The sequence below is a fragment of the Panthera uncia genome, chromosome B1 (genome assembly GCF_023721935.1).
Source record: "Panthera uncia isolate 11264 chromosome B1, Puncia_PCG_1.0, whole genome shotgun sequence".
NCBI lineage: Eukaryota > Metazoa > Chordata > Mammalia > Carnivora > Felidae > Panthera > Panthera uncia.
The window spans coordinates 160,860,209-160,876,597 of NC_064811.1; the positions used below are offsets into that span (position 1 = coordinate 160,860,209).

The 16,389-nt window shown below is 37.0% G+C and overlaps 1 protein-coding gene across 4 annotated transcripts in view; it reads right to left on the reverse strand.

Moving 5' to 3' along the window:
* The window catches only part of KAT6A (lysine acetyltransferase 6A), a 113,972-nt gene that overhangs the window by 96,927 nt on the left and 656 nt on the right, over positions 1 to 16,389 (reverse strand). For 2 of the 4 annotated variants that reach the window (XM_049631490.1, XM_049631487.1), the window contains exon 2: positions 13,216 to 14,132. In XM_049631490.1, the coding sequence (XP_049487447.1) occupies positions 13,216 to 13,815 (600 nt within the window). In that variant the 5' untranslated portion in view covers positions 13,816 to 14,132. Of the gene's footprint in view, positions 1 to 13,215; positions 14,133 to 14,403; positions 14,671 to 15,195; positions 16,287 to 16,389 lie in introns of those variants that run through there. The other 2 variants (XM_049631489.1, XM_049631488.1) reach the window with 2 other exon arrangements.

A 16,389-nucleotide genomic window follows, 5' to 3' on the forward strand; every position in this document is an offset into this window, starting at 1 on the left:
ATGTAGGCAAAAAGTACTCTGATACACTGTTGGGTAATCTCTATGGAGAGAAATTTAGAAATACCAAACTTACAAAGTCATACATATTCTTTGACCCAATTGTTCCATTTCTAGCAACCTACAAGTCTAAAATAATGCGCAATGGAGGTTACTGAGTACTGTTTGTAATAAAAAAAAATTGGAAAGAAATGTCCATCAGTGAGGAACTAGTTACGTAAATTATGGTACATCCATAAAACAGAATACCACCAAATCTTACATAATGACATGGAACACACTTTTAAGATACATTGTTAAGCGGGAAGAAAAACAAAGCAAGATGCAGAAAAGTGTATTAAGGTATGCTCTAAGGTATGCTCTATATGGGAGAAAAAAACATATATATAAGTGACTGCTTATATACACAGAGAATCTCTTTGGAGGGTAGAAACCAAACTCATTGACTACATCCCAGGAGGGGAACTGGTTGCTTGCGGAACTGGAGTTAAAAGAATACTTTTAATGGAACGCTTTTGTACTTTTTTAATTTTATGCACTAATGAATTATTATTACCTATTAGGAAAACACAATTTCTTAAACTTTTTAAAATACTTTATGGGTAATAGAGAACAAATATCTTGAAGGAAGTAGCAAATGATACTTTACAGCTGATGTATCAAACATTTGCAGAAAACATCTGAAACTCTATCTCCCCTTTTAAATCTACAGAGGCTATAAATTTTGAGAGGATAAATGGTTTAGCTTCTAAGTTTACTAAGAGAGTTAATAGTTGTTTTTTTTTAAGTCAACCTGATTTCTATCATTCCTCCTTCCAGTTTAAACCTGACAGTTTCAATTCAACATTTTCTGAGCATCTTACAAAGTGAATACAAAGATTAATAACATGTATGACCTGATAAATGGTTTGACAGATGTATGTAATAAACGGTAAAAGACACCACTTTTTTTTTTAACGCTTGTCATTTTCATGAACAAGAAGCAGCCTGATGTTGCTGAGAAGTACTGGGATTGAAAGAGACCAGGACTATAGTTCCATTTCTTCCCTTAATGAACCCTATAACTCTCCATACACAAAATCTAGCAATCATAACACCTGGATGGCCTACCGTACTACGAAAGTGTTAGAGCAAAAGAAGATATATGTGAAACCAAAATCTTTTATCATCTGTGAAACACTTCAGAAACATAATTATACTACCCATATGAAGTTTTAGGGAGAAATACTTTATTTCACTTTTTCTTTCTCTAGCTTTCTTTGCTGAAGAGTTCTCTGCTTAGCTGAAGTTATTAGAAACAAAACTTTATTTTTATTGTTCTTTCAAAGTTAATAGATGACAAAGCCAACCCACTTGTAAAGCATTCAAAGAAAAAGGTACATTTTTACTCAAAGTTACATATGTAAAATCCCAAACAGAGGAAAGCAGGTATTCAACTGCAACTCAAAGTTGGAGCTTACACAGCACATTAACCAAGGCCTTGATGCTCTTACAATGGAGGGTTAATGAGACCAACAGGAAACCTAGGGTGGCAGCAATAAGGGCAAAAAGGGCCAATACAGAGTGGAGCTACAAAAGTACCAACAGCTGTGGCTGTCATGCTGGTAGCCTTTCAGCCTTCTTAATGATATGCTTTGTCAGTGCTCTTAAGTTTCAAGTTGCTTGTTTAAAATCTTGCTCTATTCTTTTTTTTTTTGTTTTAATTTTTATTTAGTTTTGAGAGACAGAACAAAAGTGGGGAAGGGGCAGAGAGGGGGAGACAAAGAATCTGAAGCAGGCTCCAGGCTCTGAGCTGTCAGCACAGAGCCCAACGTGGGCTCCAACTCACAAACCGTGAGATCATGACCTGAGCCAAGTCAGACACTTAACTGAGTCACCCAGGCGCCCCAAATCTTGGTCTATTCTTAAGCAATGAGAGCAATGCGTTTACCTCAGCCACCACTGATGTATACTCACGCTGCAGAATAATTCAGATGAAACAAATCCTATCTTCTACCGCTAAAAGGCTAGCAAACACGCGCGCGCGCGCGCACACACACACACACACACACACACACACACACACACACACATATATGTATCCTGCTGGCTTGGAGGTTACCCTATCACACCTTACCATCATCTCAAAGAAAGCAGTATATCAAGAATAAATGCTAACTAATGTTTGCTGGGGAGGGTAGTGACTCCAAAACTAAGATCTAAAAGTTAGATGTGTGATTTGGTTCTTCATTCATATTCAATTAAACATTTATAAAGAGCCTACAATGTTTTGCTTCTAGGCCTTTGTACATGCTGTTCCCTCTGCAGGAACCACTCTTTCCCACCCCACCCATTTGCTTCCCCACCTCACTAACCTCTCACATGTGACTTCCTCTGAGAAGACTTCCCTAGTTTTCTCCACCCCTTCCTGTGTTTCCACAGCACTCGGTTTTACCCCATCAGAGCCCTTATCACTGTGTTAATTACACAGACAGTATGTCCTTTACCCAGGACTTAATCACTGTGCTGGCACCTGAAAATGTTCCATACATACTTACAAAGCATACCAGACATTGTGCCAGATAGGGATACAAAGACAAAAAAACAAGATCCTAAATTCCCTGTCTAGTAGGAGACAAGCTAAAGCAACAATACAATATAAAATGGGCTACGATGGAGGCATGTACAGGATCTCAGAGGCATAAAGAGCACTAAGTCACCCTGGAAGCAGGATGAGTAATAATGAAGAAAGAAATGGAAAGAGGATATGCCTAAATTAAGCCTGCAAGATTAAATAAGAGCTAATCAGTGAAGAAAAGAGAAAGGATAATCATTCCAGACAGGAGAAAAACAAGAGCAATAGAAAACAAGGTGGATCTGAGGAACTACAAGTAGTTTGGGATGTACAGTGGTTCTCAAACCTTAGCATGCATCATAATCACCTGGAGGGCTTATTAACATACAAGTTGCTAGACCCCACCCCCCAGTTTGTGATTCAGTATGCCTGGAATATGGCCCAAGAATCTGCATTTCAAACATTTTCAGGTGACACTACTACTTCTAACCCCTGGGACAACACTTTGAAAACCACTAGAATAGTGGAACACAGAGGGCATAAGAAATAGCAGTAGACAAGTTCAGAGCAATGCGATGGGGTGAAGGGGGTTAAAAACTATATACTCTATACCAAAGAATTTGGCACCAAAGAATTTTAACCAGAGAAGTAAGTTTAACTTCAGAAAGATGGTAATAACAGCTAGTATTTATAGAGCACTGGATTTTATGTATTCTGTACTGTCCAGTAACTATTAGACATATGGCTATTTCAGTTAAATTAAATTAAATTAAAGTTCTTTAGTCAAACAACCACATTTCAAGAGCCACATATGGCCAGTGGCTACTGTAGTGAGCACAGACATAGAACATTCATTCCATCATCACACAAAGCACTATTAGACAACACTGACACATATTAACTCATTAAATCTTCAAAACTTCATTTTGAGATAGGTACTGTATTATCTCCATTTTATAGAAAGAAATGTGGCAAAGAAAAATTAAGCAAATTACCCAAGGCCATAAAGCAAGTGCTGCCAATATGGGATGCAAACCCAGATGGTCTGGTTCTTGGGCCTGTGTTCTTAATCACTTCTTAACAAGATCATTCTTGGCAATAATGTGGACTGGAGGGAAAGGATACTGGAGGAAGGAACACCAATGAGGAAACTACTGAGGTAAATCAGGAGAGAAATGACAAGGACCTGCACTGAGAGAGTAGCAGCTGGAATGGCAGTTAATTAAAAGACGTTAAAGAAGCAGAAAAGACTGGGGGCAGACTAGAGCTGTATCCAAAAGAAGTGCAAGTGAAGTGTAGAAGATAATACCAAAGTTTCTTTTAGGAATCAGAGTCAATATCAATGTCTTGTACCACAGTAAGAAATCAAAAGAACAAGTTGAAGGTGATAAATTCCATCTGGGTCATCACTGAATTTGAAATGGCTGAGAAAAGACACTACACTGTGGGATATACAAGTCTACAGCTCAAAAGAGAGGTCTGGATTATGAATTTAGTCATTAGTATAGTGAAGGTTAAGTCTAGACAGAACTCAAATGGTTGAAACAACAAGTAGGCACAGATCAGGACCTTAGGGAGTCCAATATATAAGATTCAGGCAAAAGATAAGGAGCCAGTAAACTGAAAATAATCAGAAAGATGCAGAAACAGACACCTAGCAAAAAATTATCCCAGAGGTCAAGGGAGGAGAGAATGGTTAACAACCATAAATGCTGCAGAGAAGTCAGGTAACATAAAGACTGAAAACTGTCCATAAGAGCTGTTTCCAATGGTGCTCTAGGCCAAAGGGCAGATTGCAACAGATATGGAATGAATACAGACTTTTTCTCAAGGAGTTTCAAAATGAAGGGAAGACAATAGAGTGTAGATGTAGAAAAGGATTTGGAGCAGTGTTTTTGTTTGCTTTTACTCTAATTTGATGGGAGAGACTTCCCCATGTTAAGGGGAAGACTGGGAATATTATTGATGGAACAAAGCCCCCGAGACAGGAGAGAACAGATTCCTATACACAGAGAGATGAGCTCTAGACAAGACACTTCTTTTATAACCTCTGAAAAGGTAGCAAAGGGGGTAAAATACATACAGACGTATGTAGGTTTGTGTGGGAGGGGTATAAACTGAATGAGCTCATATGGCCAGAGAGATTCCATTCTGTGAAGGAGAATACAGGAGGGTCAGCTGACAATGAGAAAAGCGAAAGGGCTGGAGGAAATACTGAACTGCTGCAGAGAGAACAGACTAAAGACACAGACATACATCCCAAAACAGAACTGATTAGATGTTACAAATTTATAAGTGGCATCCCACCACATGGTTCGTGTAATTTTCTTCAAAATGATAAACAGTCCCACAAGAAGCAGGGAGAGAAAAATGATTGGCTTAATGTCAAGTCTGGGGTTTGCCAATTGGAGGAGTAAAGCGAGTAACTGAGGTGATAAACCATAAGGCCAAGCAATTAGAAGAAAAGCATTAGAGTGGTGGGAGGGGGGCACCCATCAAACTCACACATGGAACCTTCTCCAGAATATGCACCAAATGAGACCCTGACGGGAAAAAAAGAGCAGGTGCGTAGGAGAGAAAGGTGAAACATTAGGGCACTTATGGTCAGGAAGTAGGATAAAACAAAATTTAGGTTTCCATAAGTACACTGTCCTGGTTCAAAGTGTGTTCATGAGAGTGGGGGTGAAGTATGTTGTTTCATGAATTTGTCTGAATTTCGATGATTAGGTAAAAAGCATCTGCTTCTGTCCTAACCCCCTCAGCAAGTTCAAATAGAGGGTTTTCAACCCTGGCTGTACTGAAGATGCACATGGCAACCTCAAAACAAAACAAAATTTAAAAAATCTCATATCTGGGCCCCACTGCTAAATTTAACTGCCCTGGTGTCTATTTTTTGAGGCTCCTTGAGTCAAAAATGGATTTAGTATCACTGCTTTAGATTTAAGTTACAAATTTAAGTAAGAATTTACTGGCATGAGAAGAAATTAAATAACTAAAGCAGGAAAATGGTAAAAGAGGATCTAAACCCTAAGTCAGATATTTAAAGATATGCTCAACAGAAAAGTTGGGAAACCATCCTAAAGCACAGCATCACACTCAACACACAAAAAAATTTAATAATGTTTCTAAGGGTTCTGTTACAGGTTCTAGAAAACTCAGGAGTTAAATGCTTCACTGTAGCCAATGAAAGAAAAAGAAAAACCTGCAGTCTACTAAGCAGAAAGAATTGAAAACCAACTTAACAGCACCTCTCCAGGTCAACTACAGTTCACAATTCCCTGGAGGAAAAAGCAGCCTATAATATAAGCATGATAACACCACCCCCCACCCCTTGCCACACACACACAGAATCTCTACCTTCTGCACGAAAGGTAAATGGCAAAGGAATCAGCTGTCTTCTTTCACACATACAAAAATTTTAAGTTTTTTAGCTGACAGATTTTCTTTCCACGTCATTTTCTCCCTAATCAGTTTTACCAATAATCTTAAAACCACCCAGTTATTGTATAAATAACTGTCTCCAATCTCAATCTTTATTTGCCATTACTGTAACGCACTGCAAAATTTTACCACAAAGTAAAATAATGCAGAGATGAACTGTTAGTCAAAACGACCAAAAAAGACAAACATAATCTGTTTGCTGCCTTCTCTTTTAAGGTTTGTTTCCTATTACAAATCATCACCCAGAATTAAGATTCTATGTATACATAACAATGCATGGTAGACTCTACATTTGTTTTCCCCATATTTAATGACTTTAATAAGAATTACTTCATTAATAGAAAAGCTTGTACCTTTCTATCTCAGTCCTAAACATTTTAAGTTCTAACCAATTATCCAAGTCACTCCAAAGATCTATGTTGTCAACTTTCTGAAAATCAGACTTAACTATAAGCAGACCTTTTTTTTTTTCTTTCAAAATTCAAGTACTTTCTCTTCCAGCATTATGGTAGCTCAACATGTTCTTCTGATACATACCTAAAAACAGAGGACCACTTTCTAATTCCTCTAATGTGGACCATAAGAAAGCAGTCTTTTACAAAACGATAAAATATTGCTTCAACTTTCAAGAATGTACAGCTATCTTCAAACACTGAAACAAGCTGATTTACATATTTGTGGTTTATAAAAACCACCAAAACTCTCTAGACCAGAGTTTATTCTATGGTTTCCATTAAGAAATACATTATTTTATACTTGTTGCTCTCTAACACTTTAAAGCTTTAAAGTACTACAGCCTAATGAAAAAAAAAGCAAAGAACTGAGAAGGGTCTGACCACTTTCTCCCAGATTAACCTGCTGCATGGCACTGAACTAGACACTTAAATCTCTTTGACCCTCAATTTCTCTATTCATGAAATAAGATTAGAAATACTGTTATCCAAGACTGTTACTGGCTCAAAATTCTACAAAATGCAAAAGATTCTTTTTTTCAAAGAATTTATCTGTACTTTGTAAGCATAATATAATCCAAGTATAAAATATACCTAACACCATAGCTAGACTTATTTTTCCTTAGGTCTTTTTTTTTTTTTTAATTGCCAGCAGTTAAAAACTATTTTGACCCAGAATGGCATTCTGCAAATCGAAATACTACACCACTATAATCCCTATGCTTAATTTCAACCCTTAACCAAATAATACCATATTACAAACAGTTTCTTTGCCTGTTCCCTAATGAAGTTGAGAGTAGTTCTTTGGACTTGAATTTACAGAGTTATGTACAGTGCTGATGAAAGCCATCTGTCGGGAACTATGACTTTCCTGTCAAAGGAAAACACCAGAAGAAGCAGTCTAGATTTTCCTGGGAACCAGCTGCAGCTGAATGAGTCCTAATCCTGCTCCAGCTGGGAAAAGCAGAAGGGTGAAGTCGCTACAGGTCTAATTCATCTGCTGCAGGTCCTTTGTGAACTGACTCCACCCATAAGTAGCCAATTGGTAAACAACTTTACCAGAAGGAGGCTCTTAATTCCTATGCCTATCCTAACAATCATTTGTTTCTTTAAAAATGTTTAAATCAGAACATGAAAAGTATTCATTATTCTAATTTTAACACTTCCCAGTTCACTTTTAAAAAATCTTCTTAATTCTACTTTAACCAGCCAACATGGCAGCCAGATTCAGTCCTCTTATATAGCTAAGATCCAAGTCAGTATAGAAAATATACTTTCTCCAATACTGTAAATAGAAAGAAAAAAAATCCTATTATCTATTTGCTTTCATAATATTAAAGATAAGTGTAATATAAAAAAACACTGGCTCATATGTCAGGATGAACTAAATAAAAAACAGGCAGCAAAGACAAGAAGATAATGTATTTTGCATACATTTTCCATTTGGTGTTTTATGAGAAGCCATAATGAAAACCTGTATTATTAAATGTTATTAAATGGCTATTATATATATTACACCTATAAAATTTAACCATCTCAAATTCTTCTGAGCCTTCAATAAGAAAACATGTCAAAGCACTCAGAACAGTACTCAATGCATTGTTAGCCCTTTAACAAATGTTAGCTATTAATAGGTTTCTATAAGCAACTGCTTACATTCCCTTGGCCTACTGATACAGGGCAAAGAAAGGTCAAAATGGTTAGATCCTCTAGGTCCTATTCCTGAAGCACTTTGTAGTATCTGATGTCTTCATTAATTTCTTCCCTTTATTTCATCAATTTATTAGAAATTAGTCCAAAAAAAAGTAGAGTGCTAGTAACTGTTAAGTGTAAGAAAAATGTTTAGGTTGTGTGCATTGGCTAGGTATAGAAGTTTTGATTAGCAATGGCTAAACCAAAGGTTGCTTTAGTAGCTCAAATTTTCTTTCAGGGTGTGTCATGGACTGAAAATTACCAAAACACACAGAGCTCACAAGCTAACTAGAAGACCAAAAATTACCTGTAAAGTTGATTGAATTTAAATAAATACTGCATTATAAATATATCTCTGCCTGAATTATTTTTAAATTTCTGGGTTGTTTTTTTTTTTTTTAAATAAGAACAAGTCTGCTGAGACAAAGTCAATTCCTAACCCCATTTATATTTAATCTACCTCGATAAATTGTTAGTAACAAATTTTTATTTTTTATTTCTAGCCAGCTTTTCCTCACAGTCCAATTAGAGTCACCGAAAATTGATGTAGCATCAATCTTACTATAAAGGCCATTTCCAAATAGCTAAATCAAAGCTTTATTATTCTTAACTCAGTGTTTTCAAATATGAAAACATATTTGCATCCCTACATCAAAAATCTAAGTTCCTGTCAAAGTCCCATTTATTCTACAAATTTAAAATGTCAAATTCCACTAAGAAAAATAATTTGGATTCAGTATACTAAGAGTTTACTGTACTGACGTAACTTAGAAGGTTTTAAATGTATCACTTGATCTTTCTACTCTAAGTTACCTAAATATGGTAATAACTAAACAATAACATTAGTTGACAATACTTTCTCTTCCCTTTCCAATTGTAATGCTTCCGCAAATTATAACTCTGTTCCACAATACTACTCCACAAAATAACATTTCAATGACGTGGTTAATTATCATTAAGAGTACAGTTTTCTGGACTAGTAAGAAGGAACATAAGCTAGATTTTTCTGTGTGTAAAATGAACCCAGAAATTTGATATCAAGGTGAAAATTATTCCTGAAAAGGTTCCTTCCAAGACTCACTGTCTAAAGATAATTTTTTTTGGTGTTTATTTATTTTTTTAGAGGGGTGGAGGGGCAGAAAAAGAGGGAAAGAGAAAGAATCCTAAGCAGGGGGACTCGGGGACTCGATCTCATGAACCAACAGTGAGATCATGCCCTGAACCAAAATCAAGAATCAGATGTTTAACCAACTGAGTCACCCAGGCGCCCCTAAAGATAATTTTTTAATTAATTTTTTTTTAACATTTATTTATTTTTGAGACAGAGAGAGATAGAGCATGAATGGGGGAGGGGCAGAGAGAGAGGGAGACACAGAATCAGAAGCTGGCTCCAGGCTCTGAGCCATCAGCCCAGAGCCTGACGCGGGGCTCGAACTCACGGACCGCGAGATCGTGACCTGAGCTGAAGTCGGACGCTCAACCGACTGAGCCACCCAGGCGCCCCAAGATAATTTTTTAAATAGACCATCACAACCTCAAATAATACAGCCCCACCCAAGAAACATCTCATTATTTCTGAGATTCACAATGCTTAATTGATATGACAAAAAAGAATGTATAAACTAAAAGCTGTATTTCATAAACTAAAAAATAATTCCAAAAATATTTATTTCACATCTCTCTACCTTAATCCTCAACAAGACCTAAATCCTAAATTCATTGTTCACGGTAGGCATCTAAATGTTTGTTATATGAATAAATGAAATAAATGAACAAATTATCTTACAGTAAAATCTTTCAAAAGCAAATAAATTTTCAAAAAGCAAGTTGTTATTTAAGCCAGTGTCACACTATCACTCTCACCTATATGCCACAATTCAAGGGAAAGCAACATTTGGTCCAAAATGAAAGCACTCTACTTACAACCATGCAACAAATCCCAAAGTGCAAATCAGAAATTTCAGTGATAAATAAAATGAAAATTAGTAAGCACAGAAATTATCTTTAAGAGAAATAAAATGTCATGTAAACAAAATTATTTTTTTATAGATCTCAGGCACACAAAACTAGATTTTTCATAATCTTTGGTTTCTGATACATTCTTATCACTGATTCAAAGTCAGTTTTAGAATTCATTCTATGATAGAAAGAGAAAAAAAGGACACAAACCAAGAAGGGGTAGGGGGTAGAAGGACATATGGCCTTTCATAATTAGAGAATGTGCTATGGAATTAACACCAAAAATATTCACAACTGTGTACCTGAGTGCAGCGTCAGGCACTGTATGTAACAACTCCCAAGAGGCAGGAGGTAGCTAAAGCTGTTACAAAGACTGGAGCCAGACTGCCCAAGTTCAAATCCCAGCTTTGCCACTTAATATCTCTGCGACTTAGAGAAATTAGTAAACCTCTTTTATGCCTCAGTTTCTTCACTTGTAACATAACAGTACCTACTTCATGGATATGTATGAGAATTAAATGAGTTAATAGATGTATAGCTTTAAAGTAATGCGTGGCACGTAGTAAACACATCAAGTTAAATACACTTACCATAAACTACCACAACCCTAAAGCTAGCTCAGAAATTTCCCTTACAACATAGATTAAACTTTTAGATCATAGTATCCCATGGATTTTCCTATTTATCAGTGTGAAAACACACTTAAGTTCAAGTGTGTTCACAAAAACTCTTAAAAAAAAAAAAAAGAACTACTTCTACACAGCTGATCCCACAAAAAGCAGCAAACACTACTCAGTTGCTGAAAATCTAACATACAATTCTACGGTTCCTTCCAAAGGCTGGTATCTCCAAGCAATAAAAGTTAAAAATTGATACAGAAAAAAATAAAGAGGAACTTGAGATAATGCCAATTCAGTTCCAGAGTGCCTGGCCCACAATAGGTACTCACTCAATAACCATTTGCTGAATTAATTAAGGCCTAAATGTGAAAGTACTTCTGGCCTATCTTTTCCTTTCTCCATCACTGTCAAATACACTCTGTATAATTTTTTTGAGAATATCTAGGTTCATAACAGCAAACCAATCAATTTTTAAAAGAGAAAGGAAAGTACATAAAATACAATAAAAAGAACAAACATATAATCTGTTCAGAGGAGTAATTCCTCACCATATTATGATTTTGAATGTGAGCTTTTCTTATCTTTGGGGGAAGTCACTCAGGAAATTCACTACTTAAAATAAAACTATTTAAAAATATATAGCAGATCTCATCAACTCTAACTCCATAGATATCATAAAATTAGTTTTTAATTCAGACCCATACACATATATAGAAGTCTATTCAACAAAACTCAAAATACATTCTTAAATGTATACTCCAAATTTAGTTACTTCAGTTAACAACACTATATATTACAGTTATGTAACCTAAAAGATATTTCTAACTAAAGTCAACCAACAAATCTCTACTGGATTAAGCTTTTTTTTTTTTTTTTTTTTAATATAGAGGTCTCAGCCCAACTGCAAAATAAGATGGTTCTCAAGGTCCCCTTTCAAAAGTAAAATCCCAGGGTGACAAAACTTACATTTGTCCCATAGTGCACTATACTGGCTACCTTTTAAAAATACATACACAATTGATACTTTATATATGGCTAATATTTTCAAAAATTAAAATATCTAATTCAAGCAAGGGAAATTATAGTAAAAGCAAGCACCCAGGTGTTCTGGCAAAAAATTTATAATACCTAATTCACTGATATAACACTGAATTCATTCTAAACTATAAATTGTTTCCCGTTTCCATGCAGTTAACCTGTAAATCATTTGGTAACAATTTTTGGAATCAATCATTACATTTCACTTAACTTCAGCCATATGTGATCAGAAACAGCTCTTACAGTAAGAGTTCTTACAGCACTGGACTACAGAGTAAAGCATTTCAGTTATTTGTCCACCTTGAAATTTTAATACCACACTTTTAAATAAAATGCTCAAATGACACACAACCATTCTAACAGAATAATTTCAAGAGTAATAATGGTTAAGATAATGTTTCCATTTCAAAGTTCACAGGGAAAATTGAACCTTAAAATAGATCTCTAAAACTTCATCAAAGAAAAATACTGTTATTTTTCGTTGCTATTTAAACAAAAATCTATAGCTGGGTTACTAACTGCAGTAAATTTAGACTGAACCTCAAGTATTTTTAAACACATTCAGTGTTAACTTTACAATCTTCTCATCCTAGCTTCCATGATCTTAGGCAAAATAAAGATTATTTTACTATTGTATACTAAAATGTGCATTAAGTACTACCACTCTCCCCACAACTACAATTCAGAACACTTGAAATAAATTCACAGCTAAGACACTAGGTCAATGTAAAAAACTGCTACTGACAAAATTCTCTTCATCTCCTAATATCTATTGAAAGGCCAAAATTTGCTGTTTCTTAGCATACTTTAACTGCACAAAATAACAGCATAAAACACAGCACATTACCACTGTGTACCAAAACTCCCACAGAACTTTAGGAATATAGGATACTTTTTCCTGACCCATGTAGTTACACCACTCATAAATAACACTTAGGACTTCATCATATGCAAAGAATACATGACAAAAAGTTAGAATACGACAAAAATAAGAATTGATAAATTTGCTTAGCTACAACTACGGATGGGTCAGGAGACTCAGTCTCACTCCTTCCTAATGGTAATGTGCAAGAAAAAAGAAAAAAAGGAAAAAGGTTCTTAGAGTCACCTGCTTGTTTCAAATCCAAGCCTCGAACATTTAGGAGTGCTCATCAACTTCCAGCAGTAAGATATTCTAAGAACTTATAACAGCCTTAAAGTTGAATGCTACTTTTAAACTCTAAATCTGTTCTTTTCGGTACATCAATACACTCTGAATGTCAGGTGTCAAATATTTCAAAGTATCAGGGCAACTGGTATCTACTGAATTCCAACAACTTACCAATAAAAAACCAAAGATGATCATTCCCTAAGTCCCCAAACGCAAAACTTGAACATAACTTCTACATACTTCCTAGAAACATGACTTTGTAGCATGCTATATCTTCAGCTCTATGAACACTGATGCGTATACCACTCTTACCTTATCCTTTTCATGTGGAAGGAGTGACACTGGAGGTAAAGAGGAAAGAGACTCACAACTCTCTTTCCCATCCACACTGGTTGCTTTAGTGTTGAGCCGATAAAGAGGTCCATCTTTAAGGAGTCTGCCGTGGCCAACGGCTCGTTTAATAGCCAATCGTAACTGCTGGTGAAAGCCAGAGGCAGCGCTGCCTCCAAATAATGCAGATACATCCTTCTGACCTTTCAAAAAACGTTCAATGCTTTTCAAAGATGAGCCACTGGACTCTGCCAAGCCCTCAACTGCCCGCTTGATCAGTTTATTCCAATCTACGTTTTGTTTATTATCCAATTTTCCATGGTTTCGGGGTTTAGGAAGTGCTATTCGCCCAGGATTATCAGGATCTTTATAGGAATTGAGTCCTTTATTTGAGACTTTTAAAATTGTTCCATCTTTAACACTCAACTCCAATTGTTCTAAAACAGTTTTACGATCCAAGCCATGGGATGAAGACACTGCATTGCATATCCTTTCTTCTGAAGGACGCTGTTTTTGCTTCTTCACTTTTTTGATGGCCTCCAAAATCCACTCCGTATACAGCGGGTTAGCGAGTTTTACCATGGTGAAGGATTCTGTATATCCATAGAGTCGTTATCCCTTATCCTGATGCTGAGTAAGTTTTATACCATGGAAAACAACATTCTCGGAAGCTGGGAACCAGTTAACCATAGCATACAAGTTTTCTGGCCTGAGTCCTTCCTCCTTGCACAAAACAGAGTGCCTCCTCACTTTTACTTTAGAAACCAAAACAACCTGTTATTTGAAATGTCTTCAAATTTCCCAATAAATTTCTCAATAGCACCACACATGGGTCTCTTCATGAACTTGTAAGAACTCAAGAACATCTCATTCCCAGCAGAAAAATGTGCATCTTATGCCTGAAAAACAATTAAAACAAGATCAGTTTCCTATCAAGTCCCACTTTGTAAATAAGCTATAAATGAAACATCCTAATCTTTAAAAACAATCAAATAGCAAATGTTTATTGAGCACCTGTAGAGTTTTAACAAGTTTCTATCAACATTCTGAAACAATTATGTATGTAAGTATGTAAAGGATTGGAATAAAAATGAAAAAAAGATGAATAATTAGGATACAACAGGTATACAAGATGAGATATACTATGAATGACCTTAGGCTACAACTAACCAGAGGGGTGCTGACTATTCTGTACTCCACAATCTCTGCTCACCACTCTATGAATTCAAACTCTTCCTTGTCATCTTTCCCCAAGAAACTATTCAGCACTTCAACAAGTATCTGGATTAGTAGAAAGAATCCTGCAATGAAAGTAAGAGTGAATCTTTCATCTTTCAAAATTCCAGACATTCAGACTGCATAAAAACAGTCAATAAAATAAGGAAGAAAACCGTTGAGAAAATTTTAACTATTTTATATAAAAAAAAATACTATTTACACAGATCAAGTTCATATTTTAAGTAAACACTGCAAATGGAAACAAAAATATTGAAAATCATCAAGTGTCAGAAGTGCTTAAAGAATTTTAAAATAATCCAATTTCATTCAAATTTCAAGAATAACATGCTGATAGCTTCCCCTAAACCAAACTAAAACACTAATATTCAATATAACGGCAGGAATAACAACTGTCAAAATGTTCATAACCGAGCTACAGATATAGCAACTAGAAATGAGAAAGGCCCAGAATCACAGGGTTCAAATGCACACACATGTCAAATGCACAATATTGCCTGTCGGCAGGTCTAAAGAGAAGATCTCATAGATTCAAGATTTCTGTCCTGAAATGAACGTGAAAGAGTAAAACACAAACACATAAATACATTGCCTCTCCAGGATCAAAGTCAATATTCTTCTTTCAGACAAAAGAATCTGGCAGATACAGATCTTTTTAAAAATCACCAAAATAACGAATTCTGAAACCAATTAACTTCTTTGCTTCCAAAAATAAGTGTAACTTACGTGATTTTTAGGACGTCTGCTCTTATTCTGAGAAGCATTTACATTACACCCTAAAAAATTATATGAAAAATGGCTCCCGCAGCAATTATTCTTAAAATTAATATTAAAACCAAAAGCAAAACAGATATTAGAAAAGCTACAGTGCTATAAACTCTGATAGGAACGAAAAAGGCTGAAGTAAACACTCAAACTTGAGCCAAGATTTATTTTTAAATTAGCTGGCTAAAAAGAAGCCCCCTGAGAGAGCTATGCTTCATTCTGGTGAGAGTCTCCAGAGGATAGAAATCATAGTATTATTACTCCAAGAACGTTCATTACGTAGGCATTAACGCTAAACTGAAGGAGAAGCTACAATCTGAGTTTAAGAAGCCGAGAACGTCCTAATTGATTATGCTCGCAGGTGAAAGAATGAATGACAGCTACTCATTGTCTCTCAGGCCAGGGTTTTCGGTCTTCAGACAGTAAAGAGCCTGCAGACTTGAACTTTAACTCTCTGAAAGTACACCAGCGGCTAGAGAAAAACTACTCCCTGCTTCCGACAGTCCTTCCCCGGCCTGGATTCCCCACCCCCAAACACATCTTCGCGCTCTCTTTTTAAAGAGCGAGAAACTTTAAAAACTTCAAACTGCACAACCCTGCAGCTTGCCAACGGGTAGCTTCGCCGTACCCATCAGATGGAAACAGAACCCAAAGACTAAGTTAACAATGAAATCACGTGAAAGAGTTAAGAGCAATGTATCTCCCATTCCCGGTTCCTCCAAATCCTAAGCCCCACAGAGGCCGATTCAAAGGAGGCGTTTGGGGCACGCAGGCTGCCCAAGAAGCCTGACAGGTCCGGCAGCTCCCGTCCAAACCGGCCGAAGGTTGACAGGCAGCCCGCCGCTTCCCCTCCCAGCGCAGGGGCTGACAGCCCGACAGACACAACACCACACGTGCTGCCTCCTCCGCACCACAACACCCGCCAGCCTGTCACCCCCACTTGCAGCCTCAGCCCCGCTCGGATCTCCGCGCACCCCGCCGGAGCCGGAGAGCGAGCACCCGGGAGCGCGGGCAGCAGGGGCCGCGCCCGGCCTGGGGCAGCGAGCGGCCGGGCGCAGGTGGGGCCGGGGCGGTGGGCGCGCCCCCGAGGGAGAGCGGGCTCGCCGGCACAGCCCAGCCCGAGGCTCCGCGGCCTGGGCCGCTCTCCGCCCGCTA